Source organism: Gopherus evgoodei, chromosome 24 (genome assembly GCF_007399415.2).
Source record: "Gopherus evgoodei ecotype Sinaloan lineage chromosome 24, rGopEvg1_v1.p, whole genome shotgun sequence".
Taxonomy (NCBI): Eukaryota; Metazoa; Chordata; order Testudines; family Testudinidae; genus Gopherus; species Gopherus evgoodei.
Window position 1 is genome coordinate 7859571 of NC_044345.1, and position 19783 is coordinate 7879353.

The window sequence follows — 19783 nt, forward strand, 5'->3', positions numbered from 1 at the left end:
TTTTTTTTTTTTTTTTTTTTGCAGCTGAATCTGCTTCGTGCAGAACTGCCCCAGCATCTAGCATTAGTAGAGAGTTTTGAAGGGGGCGGTTTCTGGAGTACACTGTGTGGACTTACTGCTCTTCAACCTTGGTGATGACGGGAGCTGAGTTAGGCCAGTGCCGGGGGCTTTTGCAGATCTCAGCCTCTTATTGTCTCCTTTGCTGCGTAAAGGAGAGGTCTGGGCAGAGTGTGTTTAGCCTGCTGCCTGGAGAGTACCTAGCTGGCTCTGGGAATTAGCCAAAGCTCTATGCCTTGAGCCAGCTGGCTTTGGAGGTCTGTCAGTGCACGTCAGCGGAGGCTGCCCTGGTGTGAAGATGGGCATTTTCTGCCAGCTGGTGGTTTCATGGGGGTGGGCACGGGGAGATCAGACAAGGTCTGGGAGGGCTGTGTGCCTCAGCCATTGGTTTCTTTATTAAATAAAAGTTCTGTTGAGAGTTTTTCTTGTGAATCAGCCAAGTCCTTGGGGGCGCGTGGGGGAGGAAGAGGGGGCTTAGAGCTGGGCTGCAGGCTGCCAGGGCTCTGTTTCCTACGTTACCTATCACTCTGAGAGACCATGTTAGTCCAATTCCTCCTTGTGCCACTTGCGCCATGCTGTAGAATGGGGCTGATGATGCATAATTAGTGGGCCAGGGATTTTGCCGTTCATGGGGGTCAAGCTCTGGGTTAGTCGGCTCCAAGGGCAAATCGAGGTCCTTGGGGGATGCTGGCTGGAGGTGCCCAGCTTGGGGGGGAAAGGCGGTGGGGGGGACCTACCACCCCCATCCCTGCCATCACTCCCTCCCCCCGCACTGCTCCATCAGAGCAAGTCCACTCCCCTCCCATGGGTCTCGCTGGGCTCATTCCCTCACCCCTGTAGCCAGGAAATGAGGCTTGTTCCAGTTCTCTCAACCCGCTCGGGGGCTTTGCCCCTTGGGGTCTAGCAGGGTCCCTGGAATTTTTTAATAGAGCAGGTGCAGGTTTTCTAATGCTGTCACGTGACAGGCTGAGAAATGGCTCTGAACACAGGGCCTCGCTTCCCTTGGCAGCTATCTCCCTGAGCGGCAGGAGCCTTGGGTGGACGATGCTATACCCAGCCAGTAGCTGTCTTCTGCAAGACAGGCTGTCGGCAGTCACCCAGGCTAGGGCTTTAAACTGGGCGTGGCACAAGGGCATGGAGATTGGGCGGTGAGTTTTGGGTGCCTCAGGCAAGGGGTAGTGGGGTAACATCCCCTTCCTATTGCTCGGAGCTCCCACGCTGTGAAATCAGTTAGGGCCTCAGTCCAGGTCACAAGGCCAAGCACTGATTGCACAGTGGGCCTCTGTTCAGCTCTGGAATGATCCTGCCAAGGCAGACTCGAGGTGTCTCGTGGGGCAGTTGATCAGGGCCTCATGAACACCTGTTGAAGTTGTAGGGTTGAGTCTCTTTCCTCCCTGCCCCCTGTGCATTCTGCACTGACTGTTAAAGCCCTTCCTCCAACCAGACACAACAACTGTGCTTTCACACCCATTTAATGATGCTCAGTTACACACATCAACTCAAAGCCTCTGCTCGATCCTGCCAGTTCCAGGCCCAAGTTAAGTGGGAGCTAAGCCATCCCCCCACCCATCCCATCCTGTCTTTGCAGAATGCCCAGCTTCAGGAACTCTCATTCCAGCTCCGGACAGCAGTCTCGCTCCAGCTGGTAAACCATGAAGATAACGTCCTGCCAGGGTGGCAGCGCGGGATGATCTGGTCTGACAACCTCAAAGCCCAAGTAGCTGAATGCTCGCAACAGGTCTCCTGTGGGACAGAAGAGGAAGGGTTGCCATTATTAAAACCAGCTGTTCTGACCTCCACTTGGGATCACATGCCCCTTAACCTCAATGCTCGTGTTCCTCTAGAGAGACTAGACACTGACATTACAGGGGGATGAGGGCAGGAAGGATGGGGCACTACATGAAGTAGTTCTAATGCATAAAGTTGGGCAGTTAATTTCCACTGAAAAGCCCTGGCTGCGTATCTGAAGTCAGACCAGGGCCTCAGTCTTTTAATTGCAAAAGTTAAATAGCTTCTGTTACCTACAGATACTGTAGTCATGGCTCAAAATACAGCAGTCCCTATTATAACAGAGAACTGCAAAATCATGTACTTTGTTTTAAAACGGGGGGTTCCCACTGGACCTGCACCATCTGTTCTTACATACAGAAAAGTCAGGAGAAATACTCCTCCGACTGCTGGTCTCTGTGCATTCTACTTTCAGGGTATATAATAGCTTGTCCAGTAATGGCTGTATGCTGGGCAGAGAGCAGCCTCTGCTCCCGATAACAAGCCCCAGATTCTCAAACGGGGGGTCGGGACCCCTCAAGGGATTGTGAGGTTATTTCATGGGGGGTCATGAGCTGTCAGCCTCCACCCCAAACAAACCCTGCTTTGCCACCAGCATTTATAATGGTGTTAAATATATAAAAAGTTTTTAATTTATAAGGAGAGGTCACACTCAGAGGCTTGCTATGCAAAAAGGGTCACCAGTAAAAAAACTTTGAGAGCCACTGCACTAGGCTAGCAAGAAAAAAAAATTTCAGTGGAAACTTTCACTGTACATGAAGTATCAAAAACATGGCACAAGCAACTTGCACTTCTCTGTATGTGGAAGGCGATCGCTCTGTGTGTCTGGGTTCGCCTACCAACCGTCAGCCCGGAGGGCCCCTTACCGCGATCGCTGCGAGCCAGCTGGAAGTTCACAAACACAAGGTTCAGGGCAGTCTGTTCCTCCACGTAGTCCAGCGTCACAGTCAGGCTAGAAGGAAACACACCCCTGTGTTCAAACAAGCTGAGAGATAGCCCGGGGGGGGGTGAGTTTCAAAGGTGTGAGGTGCTCAACTCCCATTAAAATCCAGGGGGAGTTGGGGAGGCTGTGAAAATTCTACCCTCTTGATATGGATTCGATTGATACAGGATTGGTCTGTCTAGTTCTGTAGTACTGTGATTTGGTGGCCCTTGGGAATTAAATCACAACCACAAGCAGCAGCTGTATAAAACCCAGTTTGGTCAGCTGGAAAGAGACAATCAGGGGCGTTTCAAGCCTCTACGACATTTCCAAGAATGAATAGGACCAAGGAGTTGGATTAATTTAAGGGTGGGGGGGCTCGTTTAGAAGCTGGCACAACTGATATGGCTGAGAAGAGCTGCATAAAGTTACATGGGTCACGCAGCCAGCCCTTCCCCTGACTTTGTCAGATTGAAGGCACAGTCCCAGTGAGCACACAATGGGCGTGGAGGGTCAGCAGTCATTGTCTATGACCTTGGACACCGCGGGGCAGGAGCTGCTGCCTTTTTCCTGCCAGCCACCTAATGTTACAAGGTGTGTGGTGGGGGGTGATTTGCAGAAAGACAGGCAAGGGATAATTATAACTTGGTTCAGAAGACTTAGGCCCTGGGATCCTCCATGTCTTAAACGTCCCAGCGCTTAGAAAGAAATGACCCACAGATGGAATAAAGGACCAGCCAGCAGCATGTACCAGAGGGGCGAACTCTGCGCTGCCCTGGGGCTTGGCTGTCTCTAAGCTGCAGGAGGGCAGCTCTGAATGCTTTCAGGCTCTTCAGTGGGTTTGCAAATGGAACTGGATTTACTTTAGATTGCAAGTGTCTTGGGGAAGCAGGGTCCAAAGCAGGAGGGTGATGGCTGGGGCTGCTTTTTCCCATGGCCTCCAGACAAAGGAGGTGGGAAATCACAGAATCTCAGGGTTGGAAGGGACCTCAGGAGGTATCTAGTCCAACCCCCTGCTCAAAGCAGGACCAATTCCTTACCTTTCGCGGTTGTTTTGATCCAGGGCGCCACGGGGCGTGTCCAGGAAAAGCTTGCCGTCAGCCAGGAGTCCGTGCCAGTGAGCAGAGCCGCGGGGACCGAGTTGGAAATGGAAGTCCAGCTGGACAGGGAGACCGGGGAGCAGAAGGTCGCCAGCAAACACTGTCAGGTTCTCAGCCTGAAAGGAAGCAGCGAAGCCCCCGTTATCAGGTGCGCTGACTGGCTGAGAGCCAACACCTGTTAACACTGGGGTCTGCCAAGGGGACGCAGATCCTACTGAATGGGAACTCCCAGCCTGAACCCTTGCCCATGTGCTCCAGATGCTGGGGAGCCTAGACTAGGATCTAACCGAGAAGCCCTGGGATTTACAGGCAGGAAGCCAGCATCACACAAGGCAACTTCCTCCCTGCACTATTTCCCACCTTGAGAATCTGAAACTGTTTCTTGTTCAAAGGGCAAACGTTAATGATTGCTGCCCCTCCAGTTCCCCTGGGCCCAACACCCTATCTAGGCACGAACTGGCCACCCCAATCCTTCTCTGAAGATGTCCACGCAGTGTGCCGCGGCGGTCAAAAAAGCAAACAGGATGATAGGAATCATTCAAAAAGGGTCAGAGAATAAGACAGAGAATATCTTATTGCCCTTATATAAATCCATGGTAAGCCCACATCTTGAACTCTGCATACAGATGTGGTCTTCTCATCTCAGAAAAGATATACTGGCATTAGAAAAGGTTCAGAGAAGGACAACTAAAATGATTAGGGGTTTGAAGAGGGTCCCATATGAGGAGAGATTAAAGAGGCTAGGAGTTTTCAGCTTGGAAAAGAGGAGACTAAGGGGGGATATGATAGAGGTATATAAAATCATGAGTGGTGTGAAAAAAGTGAAAAAGGAAAAGTTATTTACTTGTTCCCATAATATAAGAACTAGGGGCCACCAAATAAAATTAATGGACAGCAGGTTTAAAACAAATTAAAGGAAGTTCTTCACACAGCACACAGTCAATTTATGGAACTTCTTGCCTGAGGAGGTTGTGAAGGCCAGGACTATAACTATTAAACAGAGTTTAAAAGAGAACTAGATAAATTCATGGAGGTTAAGTCCATTAACGACTATTAGCCAGGATGGGTAAGGAGCGGTGTCCCTAGCCTCTGTTTGTCAGGGGGTGGAACTGGATGGCAGGAGAGAGATCACTTGATCATTACCTGATAGGTTCACTCCCTCTGGGGCACTTGGCATTGGCCACTGTCGGAGGACAGGATACTGGGCTGGATGGACCTTTGGTCTGACCCAGTATGGCCATTCTTAAGTTCTCATTTCCTTAGACACAATCACTAGCTATGGAACGATCCCCTGGATGCACCCTGGACTCGGCCAGGCGGCCAGAGATTTCCTACCTTGTACAACTCTTTCAGCTCACCCTGGTTAGCCCCTCTGCCGGCCGGGCCGCCTCCCAAGGACTCAGGAACATTGGAGGCAGTAGCGAGGTCTGAGGGTCAGGCTCTCGCGCTCAGTCACGGTGATACTTGGAGGATGAGAAAACAAGAGAGAGAAGGACAGCAGTGAGGAAATCCTGGCCCATTTGCAAGTCAAGGGGAGTTTTGGCCTTGACTTCAGTGGGGCCAAGATTTCATCCCAGGTCTGTAACAAATTGCTCCTATGAGGGAAAATCCATTGTACATGCCTCAGCTCCTGATCCCTTATCATGCCACAGTCCTTTACTCTGTAATTAGCCGCCGTGTAGGCAGATGCTACCACCCACATTGTTACAGGCATCAGACTCTGGCACCAAGCATGCAGCCTGCTTTAAAGGGCATTTGACTGATTGGTGTTGCCTCGGAGAGCCGGATGCCCTGAGGAATCAAGTCAATGCAGCTGGAAAAGATACTTCGATGCTAAATACTGTAAATGATTCCCAGCTTGGGAGTAAAATCTGTGGTGTGTGTGTGTGTGTAGGGGTATTTCACCCTCCCCACTTCAACGATATACAGAGACGTTTGGGGGGGCTGATTTCAGAAGATGCTGAGCCCCCCTCCTTCTGAAAACCAGGCCTTTCTAAGGAGTCTAAAGTTGGGCTCCTAAAATCACCAGTTGCTTTTGAAAACCCAATGGTTGATTTGTGGTGTGGTCACGCACCGGGACCCAGTTGTGGGACAAATACAGAACAAAAGCCAGTCCCTGCCCCACAGAGCTTATAGTGCAGTAAAATCTTGGCCATAAGAGCTCAGATATACGCCCCAGGCACTCCCCTGTTGGTTTTTTGAAGGATGAATCATTCTCAAAGCTCCAAAGACAACAATCAACAAGTTACAGGCTGGCCCCGGCTCTGGAAAATGGAGACTTCTCCCCTTTCCAGACATTTTTACCAACATAAGTCCCTTTGGGTTTGATTTCCCACCCTCCCCCCCAGTGCCAAACAGAAGGAAAGCGACAGTTCCCTGTTAAACTTCGATAGAGGGGGTGGGAAAAGCAACTCACCTCCCGTGGGAAGGCACCATCCTCCTCCTGTAGATGAGGCGATAGCGATAGCAGTAATAGTAATACGCAAAGGGGGAGCAGATGGGGTATAAGTAGTTCCGTTTCCTCCCTCTCTCAGTATAAGAAAGGGAAAACAGATAGGTGTGGTCCCGGAGCAGCGACGTTTCTTCAGGCAATGCCTACCCGTGGCAAAGTGAGCCCCTGAGCCCCAGGGCCCCAGTTCAAGTAGCCAGGTGCTTTATGACCCAGCCATTGTGACATTCCCCCATGGGGAGGGCATCATTGTGACATGCCCAGCCAGGCCACACACCCCAGGGCCACATCTAGGTTATTCCTCTCCTGGGCATAAGTGTGAGATGTTGCCAGTGTGTGGCTGGCCTTCTAATACCCTGATCTAAGGGGGACAGAGCTGTAGTTGGGGGGCAGGGTCCCTCAGTCTCTGGCATCTGTCACATTCCTTCTTAATCCCCCAAACTGCAGGGTCCATATTGATGTAAACGATGGTTGGGGGTCTCTCTAAACCCTGACTCCCACTGTGGGAGTCCCACCCTGCTAGGCCCTAGAGTAGGTCCTTTTCTCTCTGCAGCACTATGCCAACGGGGCACATCCCCTCGGGTTTGGGGAGTCAAGGACTCAGATAGTTGGAGGCCAGATGGGACCACCAACTCATCCAATCTGACCAGCTCATCCAATCTGATCACCCAGCTCGCACAGGCCCCACATGCTAAACCCAACACCCCAAATGAGACCAAAGTTTATCAGTCCACGAGAGCCTACACTGGTCTGTGCCATGGCAGGGAATTGATGCTGTGAGAAATACCCAGATCATCCCAGCAAGTGATAATCCCACACCACAGAGAAAGTCGAAAACCAACCCCACTCCAGCCAAGCTCCCTGCCCATCTGAGCTGGGAGGCAAATTCCTTCCTGGCCCCACTTCTGGTGATCAGTTAAGCCCTGAGCATGTGAGCAAGAAGCGCCAGCCAGGCATCTATGAGAGATGCTTGGTGCCCCCTCAGAGCACAGCCTCTCTCCAGTAGTGACCATCCCTGAAGCTTAAGAGGAAGGAGATTAAAACAACCCAATCAACCCTCAGAATACAGGGGGGCAGCAAATCCCTTCCTGATCCCTGCTGGTGGCCAGCTGAAACCCTGAAGCATGAGCTCTAGAAACATAGGTGATAAATCGGAAGTGAGCCCCAGATCTGCTGAGCCCTGCCTCTCCCACCACCACAAGCAACCCCATCATACAATTGCACTCATATATTTGTCCAGCGGGCCTCTAGCAACTGGGGTGGCCCCCCCCTTTTGAACATGGACATGGGGACACCTGAGAATAAGTGGCCACAGTTGAGTGATTGGGGGGGAGGGGGCACAGACATGAACACAGGGCCCATGGGAATTTCTATGACCATGGCCATGAGGGCTTCTGGGAATTAGGTGGCAGCCCCATGACCATAGGCACAGGGGCTCCTGGGAATTGCCCCCAACACCTACTGTCCCAGAATACTGGGCACCCTTCCATTGTTTGGAACCCCAATGATGCTTTGGGGGGCAGAAAGCATGGACAGTGGGTGGGTCCCAAAGGGGGGAAAGCATGGGGATCCCTGAGAATGAGTTGGTGGGTCCTTGAAGGGCACTGGGAGAGAGTTGGGGGGAGCAGCAAGGAGACCCGAAGGAAGTAAGGCAGTGGTGTGGGGGGGGAGAGGTTCCTGAGAGGACAAGCAGGGGAAGGGTTCCCTTAGAGGAGCAGGGATTTCAGGGAGGGAGTCTCTAGCTAAGATGGGAATTGGGGGATAAGGCCAGGAAAGTAGGGGTAGAATAGGGATATTAGGGGATGAGAGTCCTTGTGGGAGGCAGGGGAGTGTGGTTATAGTGGGAGGTTAGGAGGATGGGGTTCCCTGGAGGCATGCAGATGGGGGTACAGTAGGGGGTTAAGGGGTCCCTGGGGGAGCAGGGAGGTGGTTTACAGTGCGGGGTTAGGGGATGGAGGTTCCTAGGGGGCAGGAAAGTGGAGGTATAATGTGTTAGGAGGATGAGGGTCCCTGTGGGAGTAGGCAGACGAGTATAGCAGGAGGGGGGTCGGGATCCCTGAGGGGAGCAAGCAGGCAGGGGTACAGTGGGGGTTAGGAGGATCCTGGTGTACAGGGGGTGGGAGTACAACAGGAGGGGAAAGGGGATCCCTGATGGGAGCAGGGAGGTGGGGGTAAAGTGAGGGTTAGGGGATGGGGATACAGTGAGGGGAGAGGGATTCCTGAGGGGTGCAAGGAAGTTGGGGTTCAATGGGGGAGGGGGTCTTGGTGGGGATAGGTAGGTGGGGGTTCAGTGGGGGAGGGGGTCCCGGTGCTGGTAGGTGAGGCGTTCGGTGGTGGAGGGGGTCCCGGTGGGTGGGAGTTCAATGGAGGAAGGGGGTCCTGGTGGGGGGCTGGTGGGTGAGGGTTCAATGGGGGAGGGAGTCCTGGGGGGTCCTGGTGGGTGGGGTTTCAGTGGGGGAGGGGATCCCGTGGGGGGCAAGTGGGTGAGGGTTCAATGGGGGTGGAGGGGCAGGTGGGGGAGGCAGGTGCAGGGGTTCAGTGGAGGAGGGGGTCCCAGTGGGGGGCTGGTGGGTGGCAGTTCAGTGGGGGAGGGGGTCCCGGTGGGGGGGTTCAGTGGGGGAGGGGGTCTCGGTGGGGGTTCGGTGGGGGAGGAGGCCCGGTGGGGGGAGCTGGTGGGTGGGGGTTCAATGGGGGAGGGTGTCCCGGTGGGGGGGTTCAGTGGGGGAGGGGGTCTCGGTGGGGGTTCAGTGGGGGAGGAGGCCTGGTGGGGGGAGCTGGTGGGTGGGGGTTCAGTGGGGGAGAGTGTCCCGGTGGGGGGCTGGTGGGGGGGTTCAGTGGGGGAGGGGGTCCCGTGGGGGGCTGGTGGGTGAGGGTTCAATGGGGGACGGGGTCTCGGTGGGAGGGCTGGTGGGTGGGGGTTCAGTGGGGGAGGGGGTCCCAGTGGGGGGCTGGTGGGTTAGGGTTCACTGGGGGAGAGGGTCCCGGTGGGTGGGCTGGTGGGTGGGAGTTCAGTGGGGGAGGGGGTCCCGTGGGGGGCTGGTAGGTGAGGGTTCGGTGGGGGAGGAGGCCCGGTGGGGGGAGCTGGTGGGTGGGGGTTCAATGGGGGAGGGTGTCCCGGTGGGGGGGTTCAGTGGGGGAGGGGGTCTCGGTGGGGGTTCGGTGGGGGAGGAGGCCTGGTGGGGGGAGCTGGTGGGTGGGGGTTCAGTGGGGGAGGGGGTCCCGTGGGGGGCTGGTGGGTGAGGGTTCAATGGGGGACGGGGTCTCGGTGGGAGGGCTGGTGGGTGGGGGTTCAGTGGGGGAGGGGGTCCCAGTGGGGGGCTGGTGGGTTAGGGTTCACTGGGGGAGAGGGTCCCGGTGGGGGGGCTGGTGGGTGGGAGTTCAGTGGGGGAGGGGGTCCCGTGGGGGGCTGGTAGGTGAGGGTTCGGTGGGGGAGGGGGCCCGGTGGGGGGCTGGTGGGTGAGGGTTCGGTGGGGGAGGGGGCCCGGTGGGTGGGGTCTCGGTGGGGGGCTGGTGGGGAGGTTCAGTGGGGGCGGGGTCTCTCGGGGCGTGCTGGGGGGCAGCAGGGCTCGGTCTATAAGGCGGAACCGAGGCGCTGCGGGGGGAGCGGGCGCGTCAGGCGCGCTGCGGGCAGCCCCGGCTCGGGGTCCTTCCTCTGGGCCGGCGCCTCCTTGGCCTGGGCGGTCGCAGGCGGCCGCGGCGGAGGATGCTGAGGCTGGGAGCGGGGTGGGGCTGCGGCCTCCTGCTGCGGGGGCTCGCGGGGGAGCAGCTGGGGGCGCCGAGCCGGGGGCTGGGCCTGTCGCTCAGCCGGGTGAGGGGTCGCGCCCGGGCTCGTCCCCTGGGGGCGGGAGGAGTCACCCCCGGGGCTCGGCTCTCCCTAGGGGGCTGGGTGGGAGTTCAGCCGCTGAGGCTGGTGGGGGGCTGAGTGTCAAGCCCCGGGCTGGTCTCTTGGGGGCGGGGGGGTCAGGCCCCGGGCTGGTCTCTGGGAGGTGGGGGGTTTACACCTTGAGTTGGTCCCTTGGGGGCGGGGGGATCACGCCCCGGGCTGGTCTGTGGGGGGCCGGGGGGGGTCACGCCCCGGGCTGGTCTGTGGGAGGTGGGGGGTTTACACCTTGAGTTGGTCCCTTGGGGGCGGGGGGATGTGAGGAGGGGGTCACCCCCTGGGCTCGGCTCTCCCTAGGGGGGCTGGGGTGGGAGTACAACCCCGGAGGCTGGTCAGGGTGGGGGTGTCATGCCCCTGGCTGGTCTCTGGGAGGCGGGGGAATCACGCCTCGGGCTGGTCTTTCCCGGCCCGGGGGCAGGTATTTAGGAGAGGTCACCGCCGGGGCTGATCAGTGTCTCCATGCAGGGCACAGTGGTGGTGGAGCGCTGGTGGAAGGTCCCGCTGAGCAAAGAAGGGCGCCCGCCTCGCCTACACCCCAGGAGGCACCGCATCTACAGGCTGGTGGAAGACACCAAGAACCAGCCCAAGGGGGAGCTGGAGGTGATCCTCACTCAGTCCGTGGACAGTAGGTTTCCACTGGAGGCATTTGCTTTCCATACTGAAGAGCTGAGGTGGTGCTGGGTATCTGTCATAGGAGTCCATATGTCTTTCCTGATTTTCACCGATCTGTTATGTGCTCAGTGTTATCTAATGGTTGGAACAGAGAAGTGCACCAGGACTCCTGGGTTCTGTTGCCAGCTCTGCCTCTATGTCCTTAGCAATAAAATGGAGAGATCACTGCACTACAAAGCAGAAGGGATTGTTGGATGTGGGGTTTTACCTGTTAAAACACAGAGTGGTTTTGGAGTTTAGGAATGAAGGAATTATGGAAGTAATTATTATTGTGCTGGTGCTAAGGCCTGCCCTCAGGTCTCAGACACAGACCCAGGAGTTCTGACTCCCCGTCCTCTGCTTTAACCAGTACACAAGAGCAACCACTCAACTTAGTGTCCTTTGGTTTTATTTTTAAATGCTATTAGTAATTTTTAGATATTCTTGTTCAGAGCTTTTACTTCACCATAATAACCTAACTCCACTTATGAGTGTGTACACACATACATGCTCATATGTTCTGAATATGAAGCATGATATAGTGAAGCAGCTGATAGTCCCCATACAGCGTTCAGTCATCTCTCACGCCTCTGTCAAAACATTTCTGCTATTAGGCTGTTTTCCAAACTCTCTTTGAAATGCCAGTTCCTTTTCCTGTGTTTGAAGTGCTCTGGCATCCTTCTCAAGAGGAATGTGCTGTGTAACTATAACAGCTCTCTAATGATCTGTGTGCTGGGTTTGCCAGAGATGTCATATTGTGCCCTGTGTCTCTGATTCACAGATTTGGGAAGCCGTGGTGATATTGTCTCAGTGAAGAAATCTCTGGCTCGTAACAAGCTCCTCCTCGAGGGACTCGCAGTTTATGCCTCTCCAGAGAACAAAAAAATGTTTGAGGAGGAAATGAGGGTGAGTTGGAGGAGGGAATTGCCTTTCCAGCCCACAATGTGCTCTCTGCTGTCCTAATGTGCAGAATTCTGCCATGAGCAATTTGAGATTCTCACTGGATTCAGTGGGAGCAGCATGCAATCTCCCAAAAGCTAGGATTTGGCTCATGCAGTTAACCTGTGATTTTTGTTGGGGGAAATATACCAGGCCCTGAAAGTGTAATGTCTTCAGCAAAACATCCAGGTAGTGCAACCTCAGAATGAAACTACTGCTCGCTTGGGGCTTTGTGATTTTTTTTTTTTTTTTTTAAATCCTATGTGAGATTTGCAATCAGGAGACTGTAAACCAAGAGTAATTTTGTTTTGTTTTTAAATGAGTTGATTAAACTTTTTTTAGGAAATTATGTGTGTGCACATGCATGTGTGTGCTTGTGCACACATTACTGGGATTTGAATTGCTGATTGTTTTATTAGAAATAGAAAATCTTGCTAGCGATGTTAAAGTTGTATTTGGGAACACTCTGTAAAGACTATTGAGTAAAGTCAATTGTTTCTGGTATCCCTTATAAAATGAATGGTGCGTAAAATGCCTTTCAGTTAATGTAACCTTGCTAATGACCAGGAGACCAATTATGAATTGCAAAGTAACAGGTAATTTAACAAATTCAGCCCTAGTACAATAGGCTGTTGGTCCATGATCGGAGCTCCAAGGCATTGCTGTAATTCACAGTCAAGGATTCTGCATTGCCAAAAGTCCTTTCTTCACAAGTGCTGTCTAATTCAATGATGTGACATTGAATACACTAGTAAATCTACCATACAAAGCCAAAAAAAAGTCCTGCTATTAAAGCTTTGTTGCAAAGTAGGGTGAGAACTGGGGCTTTTGACAATTGCTGGATTTGCTGGCTAGTGAAATGGGAATTAATGAGTTGTGACTCGCTTTTATAGCACACCTAAGACGTCTTATTCCTAAATACCCAGAATGGGGACATGGCTGACACTAAGGCATTTTGAATTGAGAGCTCCAAATCCTGGACTGTGCAGACATTAACTGGGAGACATTGTTAACTCTGTGTTCGTCTCACTTCCCCCCGCCCCCCCAATCTTATTTCTTATAGCTGCGTGAGGAAGGGAAGCTGGAGAGACTTCAAACCCAGAGTGGTGAAAAGGTGAGTAAAAGGTTGTTGTGGGGAGGGGGGGAGAGACACATGAATGTTCATGAAATAGCTGTGCAATTCAAGTGAAATGTGGGGAGAATCCCAGCCAACAAACCTGAAACTCCTGGCGTGTTAATGGGAACCTGATCTGATTAGTGATGCCCTTAGCATGGTGTCTTTCTATGTGGGGATGTTTGTTCATATAGCTTTTTTCCCCCCAATACAAAGCAAAGAAAAATACATAGACTGTGAGCCTGTAGGGGGAAAGAGCTTGTTTTATCTAAATTGCCATTCCATACCTATGGCATTCTCTAAATGATTGATACTATCATCCCTTCTAAAAGGAGAGTGAGGTAGCTAAGTTCATCCGGTTTTGAATCGGAGTTACAATGAAGGCTAAGTCAACCAGTGGTACCCATCCCTTAACGTGATCTTGGCAAGAGAGTTTACCAGACCTGTTCTCCATCAGTGACACTGAAACATCTTTACCCTGGACTAGCTCTTCAAACAAACAAAGCCGTTCAGTCAGTGCTGGCTTCATGGCACTGGACAGTGAAGAGCTGCTCATTCCATGAATGTTTGCAGTGTGGGTGACAACTGGGTAAACTCCACCCCCGTCCTGCCAGCGTGACTTAATCCTGACCTTCTGGGACCCTCCTGCAGTGGGGAGTTCATTCTCCATGGGCCATGCAGTCTTGGGTTCTGTTACTGCAGTGGCTTCGTGATGCAGACACTTGTTCGCTAGAAATTAAACTGAGACCCGGCGATTCCTTGTACTCATGCTCCCCATCTGTCATCGTCCTGCCCTTCCCTAGGCCATCCAGTTCCTGAGGAGCTGCCGTCTGGAGGTGGGGATGAAGAACAACGTGAAGTGGGAGCTGAACAACGAGATCGTCGCCCGCCACTTCCTGAAAAACGTTCGTGGTCTGGCTGTGATTGGCGCTTGCGTGCGGACTGAGGGTGGGGGAGGTGACTAATGTAGCTCCGCCCCCGGAATGCTGAGAATGTCCCAGACAGCAGAGCTGGCTCGCTGTAGGTTGGGATTCAGTGAGTGGCTCGAGTGGAGACTTGTGAAGTTATCATAACGGGTTAATCGGGATAGACCAGAAATCTAGGGGGAGGCCAAGGCTTCCGCATTCTCGCTAGACAGCTCTTGGCTGGGGTTAGGATTTACAAGGCCAAGCCTGTCCTAGTGTTAAGCCAGAGGGCATCTGAAGGAGCCTGTCTACTCCCTGCAGGTCTCTGCCATCTCCAGGCCTCCCAGCTCACCAACCCTTGGGCATCTGTCGCAGCAGATACTCCATGTCCAGCCCTCCTGTTTCCAGGCTTCCCCCGCCTGCGGTAGAGTGTTCCTTTTCCTTCCCCAGCAGGCAATCACATCAGTCTGTCCCCTGGTCCCAGCTGGGGCTGGTGAGCCACCTCCAAACGCCTGTTCTTAAAGGGGCCACGCAGGACTAGCTGGCCTCCGACCCCTGCTGCCCTTATAGCAGCAGACGGCCTTGTTCCACCTAGTTTAAGTGTTGAACGCCCACAGGCCGCCGTTTGTGATTAGACTAGAGGGACAGCCGCTGGCGTTGGGTTGGAGTGAGCATCCTAGGGCTAAGTCGTGGTGCTGGTTCTTTCAGCTTAACGTCTTCGTGAAGCCGCATGCAGTGAAGCTGCCTGATGAGCCCATCACGAGATGGGGCGAATACTGGTGTGAAGTGACGGTAAGTGCGCGTTTCTTTGGAAAGGGGGCAGATCATTTAGCTACAAACAGCTCCAACTTCCTAGTCCCTACCCTCCCTGTCACCCTTCATTGTGTTAGAGCCAGTGAAAGGGGAATCAGGACACAAATCCTGATCTCAGCTCTGGCCACCGGCTCGCTGGTGTCTTTGGGGAAGTCACTTCCCTGCTCAGTGCCTCAGTTTCCCCCCTCTGTGACACAGGGAAAATACTTGTCAGCCTCTTTGGGGGGTGGGAGAGGTGGCTTTGTTGCCCACTGAGCCTGCTTTGAGATCCTCAGGCACAAAGTTACTGCTGCATCCTACATCTGCACCACCTGACGTACTCCAGAGTGCTTTATAAACTAGATACCCACGAAAACGTAACCCCTTCTTGGGGGGCGGAGTATTAGCTGGGTAGACAGCCCCTCTGCAAGGCAAGGGGGAGAACTTTGGCCAAGCCACAGACAAACCCCTACTCTTGTGAGAAGTGCTGGCATACCCACAGCAGAGAGGAGCCAGGTTTTTAAGACTTCTCTCTCCCACCCACTCAGGAGGCGCTTTGTAAAGTACAGGGTCCAAGGCAGAAGAGAATTTCACCTGCTGCATTTCTATTCATCTCTTTTCCTTCCTGCCCACTTGGGGGAGGAGAGCCAGCTCTGAAATGTGCAGGACGAAAGCTGAATTGGTGTCATTTACAGCTGTACCAATTTGCATCGCCTCCTGCTTAATTTGCTATATTGAATTCCTGATGTGTGTGTGCGTAAGTGCTACGTTTCCATGTTGGTTACTGCAGCTCAGCAAGCTGCGGGCCTGTAATTGCCAGTATCTTCTCTACATGATGTAACCCCAAAAGAATAGGGAACAGAATGGCCCATTGCTGAGAGAGACAAGGGAGAAAGGAGCTGATGTTGCAGGTTGAGATTTGAAATGGAACTGGAGGGATGCAGGCGATTTCAGAGGGGAGTGGCAGAGGTGAAGGCCCTGTTACCCACCGTGCAGGAACAGAAGACATGGGGGGTGAGGGGGGAGTCAGAGGCAGTTTGTCAGGTCAGCTGTAGCAAGCCTATGAAGGGTTTTAAAGGTGAGATCGCTCGTTCGGCTAGATTTTGAAGCAACTCTAAACATCTTCCCCTCTCCGCGAGGCATTGGTGAGCCTGCGTCTGGACCTGCCCCGTGTGCTCTCTCACCTCAGGCCTAGGGAGGGTTTCCTGCCTGTGAAACCCTTAACCAGCGACCAACAGAAACAACCTGCTGTGGAGGGATCCGCAGGGGCCCAGCCATTTTCTGGCCCTTTGCCTTCAGTTAACCTGGAAGCACGGGGCCGGCTCATTGTCTGGGGCCCTAACCTGTGTCTCCGTCCTGGGCTTGTGTGTTGCAGGTGAATGGCTTGGACACCGTGAGGGTGCCGATGTCTGTGGTGAACTTCATGAGGCCAAAGACCAAGCGCTACAAATACTGGCTGGCCCAGCAGGCGGCATTGAAGGGGTAAAGGCCCCTCCACTCTGTCCTGGGGCGTTCTCCTCGGAAGGTTGAACTGTTGGGGGAATCTCCCTGCTGTGGAACCTGGACCCTTTGGCCTACCAGCTGAGAAGGGCAGCCAGGCCCCAGCTGGCCTCTCTCTGCTGGGAGCAGTTAGCTAACTTCATTTAAACTTTATCGGTGTTTGGGGGAGGTTCTCGCTGCGACCACAAAGGGACCCTCCATCCCTCCCAGGTGGGGCTCTCTGCACAGGACAAGGAAAGCACCCAACGTGCTGTACGTTGCTCCCAGTCAAAGCAGGACACCAGAACGCTCACAGCTACTAATAAAAGGCTCCTGTGTCCAAGCCCCTGGCAATGCGAATCGGCTGTGTCTTGCTGCTGTCGGGTTCAGTCAGACAACACCTCAGAAGTGGGGCAGCTGGAAGCCAAATGTCCTATGGGGAGCAGAGGGGAGAGCCCTGGGAGAAGCAGCCACCAGTGACTCATCTGATCAGTAGAAAAGCACCAAACGGTCTGTTCCCAGATGCGCAGCCTGATGCCCGGTAGTGCTGAGTCCAGTCCAGCCAGATAGGGGGAGAGGAAATGGAAGGTGGAGCGTCCCCTACAGGAAGTTACTTTACTGCAGAAACGAGACTCTCAGCTGGGCTGGAGATCCCAGCTCCCTTTCGCCACCCTCCCTGCCACGGGCATCCTAACAGGAGGAGGGAGGGACGCACCCACACCAGGCACCCTTCCCCTCAGCCCCTGCAGCTACTTCATGGGTGAATGGGGCTAATACCCCAGAGCCGCAGAACCACTGTGGTGTTCGTTGTCAGCTACTGTCACAGTGGCGGAGCAGTGCTGAAATGCAGCAGCTACAGTGCTGGAAGCAGAGTAACCAGAGATTCAGTCCCGCCAACCTGTCCTTGGGGCGTAGCCCAAGACAGGGTCCTCTGTGCCAAAGCCCCTTTCTGGTAGTTGCTCTCAGGGCAGTGTGGGCAGAGACGTCAATGCCCTGCCTCGAGTGTGATGGGGACCCCAGCTGGTTTGGTTCCTGATCAAAGGGGCAGGGGAAGGGAATGTCCATGTGGGGACTGCTTCCTCTACCAGCCCACACCCCCATCTTCAGTTTTTGACATCATCTCTGCCAGGGCTGAGCCCTTTCCAGGGGCCAATTGCAAACCCATCCAAAGCAACATGATCCCACCAGGGCATTCTCCCCTATTCACTGTAGCCCCCTTGCTGGGCTAGTCTGAGTCCTCATTGCTGGCTGGAGCCCACCAGTGCTCCCTCCTGCCTCTGTTCAAGGTTCCCTGCTCTTACTGAGGGGGTTAAATCCATCCATCTGTGCGCCACCTCTCTGCCTCCAGGAGAGGCTGGGCACATGCAATTCCACCTCTGAGGGGGAGAGGCAAGTTCTAAAGCTGAGGGTGCTGGTCAGAACCCTGTGAAGCCCGAGTTTAAAAGGCCTAACAGCATGTGCAAAGTCCTTGGGATGGACAGTCAGCCTGGGCCCTTTCCCGGGGGGCATGCTCCGGTGGGCAGGGAGGATGCAGTGTCCCAAACAGAGCTCAGGCCCTGTCTCTCCCCTGTGAAATACCTGGCCCAAAGAGCCACACACTGCAGAATGTGCTGCCCCTTATGCAGCTAAGGGGGAGCCCAGCATTGGGAAAGACCCTTATGACCTCCCACTGCAGGCTGGGACCTGATGAGATTTGCCAAGTGCGCCATCATCTCTGCCAGCAGACACAGGAAGGTGATTGCTGTGTCCTGCAGCCCAGGGTGCCCCGAGAGCTTGATTTGCAGAAACACCTGTCACCAGCCCCTGTTCTCTGGCAGTGCCCAGGCAGCTGCTTTCAGCCTGGCAGACCAAGGCCATGCTAGCCTCATGCACCCACCCTTAAGCAGCACGGAGGCCTCTGGCTAGAGAGTGCCAGTAGGAGCACGCTGTGGTTCTTGTCCCGCCTCTGCTACTTCAGCAACCCGCTTCCCCTCTGCATTTCACGTCTCCCGCAAGTAACCCGGAATAACATTGAGCCCCTGCATGTCGCTGGCTTTGGGGGTCAGACTCCGCCACACTCTGCCTGGGTTGGGCCCCTTGACTTAAATACATTTCTCCCTTTGTAGCTGTCTAGTACCTGGCACTGCCATCAACAGCTTCTTCCCTAGCCATCACCCAGCCACCGCTAGGCAGTTATAACTCACCAGCTTCCATGATGCTTTGCAGCTCAGGCCAGCAACCAATCAGAAAAGCCTGGCTCCTCCTTTAAATAGCTGCAAGGTGGAAAAGTCAAAGAGGAGACTTCCTTCTGCTGCTGCCACACAGTCTGCTCCAGCAAACTCTTTAAAAGGCAGTGCAAAGGGATAACCTAGGGGTGGAGGCTGGAGAACAGGTACGGTCACTCTCTCTTCACGTAAGAGCTCTAGCGCATCTTGCCTGAAGGATCCCAAAGCACTTAACGAACTGCTGTACAAACAGGATTGTTTGGCCAGTCATCAAAATGCAGCCACTTCTGGGGAGCATACGGCAGTTTCACAGCCCACAACTGCATGGCCACGTTTTGAGGACAGGAAATGAAATACCTGTGGCTTGTATTTTCAAAAGTGAGACGAGATTTGGGAGGCTTCTTTTGTGGGGGCTGCTCACCTCAAGCCATCTCAGAGGGAGCTTGTTTTCTGAGGGGGGGGGCACTTGGCCCTTTCTGAAAATCCAACTCCTTCAAGGTATCTCAAGTTGGGCCCCTAAAATCACTAGGCCTTGGTGAAAACATAGGCCACTGTAGCCCAGGGAAAGCGCAGGTGGAATGTAAGGGGGGCAGAATGTCCTCACACATGTTGGAATTTAGCCAGGACATGCTGGAGATCTGGATCAATTGTTGAGCCACTCAGGGAGGGGGACCAGGGATTTACTGTGGGACAGGGCCAGGATCTACTGGGGATTGAGGATCACCCCCGGTGAGGCATCTACTGCTCACTGCCGAGCAAGCAGAGAAGGGGGGTTCATGGGAAGCTGCTCAGGATCTACTGCAAATAAGGGTCCTTTGAAGGATCTCCTGGCAATTGGGGAGGGGCTAATAATTATGGAATCTCTTTGGGGAGAGAATGGAGGAGGACTTGGGTGTGTGGGTGCAGAAATCAGGGAGAAGTTAGCTGAAATGAGAACACAATGAATGGTATATAAGTGGAGATGTCCAGCCCTGGCATCCCTCTGTCTTACGTGCCTTAGAGATACATTCCTAAAGCTACCATAGCAGGCGAGTGTTGGCTAACACCCGGCACTGATCCATGCCCCTTAGATGAGTCCTTGTGCCACCTCAGAGACTAACAAATGTATTTGGGCATAAGCTTTCGTGGGCTAGAACCCATTTCATCAGATGCATGGAGTGGAAAATACAGGAGCAGGTATAAACACATGAGAAGATGTGAGCTGCCTTCCCAAGTGTGAGGTCAGTCTAACGAGACAATTCAATTGACAGCAGGATACCAAAGGAGGAAAAATGATACAGACTAAGATGGCTACCACTCTGAAACATGCCCCCTAGAGAGGTTTATACCACACAGGCAGTGGGAAATTCAGCCTCCTCCCCAGCTCCGCTTCTAGAGTCTGGTCTCTTCTTGCAGCAACGCATGCAAAGCCCAATCCTCCACCCCAGAGTGCCAGACCTCACCATTCAGACTACATAGTACTTTGCCCGTGCCAGCAGCGATGGAGGCAATGGCCCAAAGGCT

At 53.9% G+C, this 19783-nt stretch overlaps 2 protein-coding genes across 2 annotated transcripts; one reads left to right on the forward strand and one right to left on the reverse strand.

The window, feature by feature from the left end:
• Positions 1 to 1513: 1513 nt before the first annotated feature.
• OAZ3 (ornithine decarboxylase antizyme 3) lies at positions 1514 to 7432 on the reverse strand. The gene is given in 7 exon segments (XM_030542178.1): positions 1514 to 1800; positions 2712 to 2797; positions 3808 to 3983; positions 5203 to 5268; positions 5270 to 5330; positions 6284 to 6483; positions 6485 to 7432. Coding segments are annotated over 7 exon segments (783 nt in total). The 5' UTR covers positions 6545 to 7432; the 3' UTR covers positions 1514 to 1666.
• A 2587-nt stretch (positions 7433 to 10019) lies between these two features.
• MRPL9 (mitochondrial ribosomal protein L9) lies at positions 10020 to 19546 on the forward strand. Its single transcript, XM_030542606.1, has 7 exons — positions 10020 to 10124; positions 10662 to 10821; positions 11629 to 11753; positions 12850 to 12900; positions 13704 to 13805; positions 14514 to 14597; positions 15973 to 19546. Exons 1-7 carry the CDS (start codon positions 10020 to 10022, stop codon positions 16081 to 16083), a joined length of 738 nt encoding a protein of 245 aa, XP_030398466.1. The 3' UTR covers positions 16084 to 19546.
• The last annotated feature ends 237 nt before the right edge of the window (positions 19547 to 19783 follow it).

Bases quoted from the DNA above. Each gene is read 5' to 3' on its own strand.
- MRPL9 (XM_030542606.1), top strand. From the start codon at position 10,020: ATGCTGAGGCTGGGAGCGGGGTGGGGCTGCGGCCTCCTGCTGCGGGGG. The intron at 10,822-11,628 runs GTAGGTTTCCAC...TCTGATTCACAG, and splicing joins CCTCACTCAGTCCGTGGACA to ATTTGGGAAGCCGTGGTGAT. The intron at 11,754-12,849 runs GTGAGTTGGAGG...TATTTCTTATAG, and splicing joins TGTTTGAGGAGGAAATGAGG to CTGCGTGAGGAAGGGAAGCT.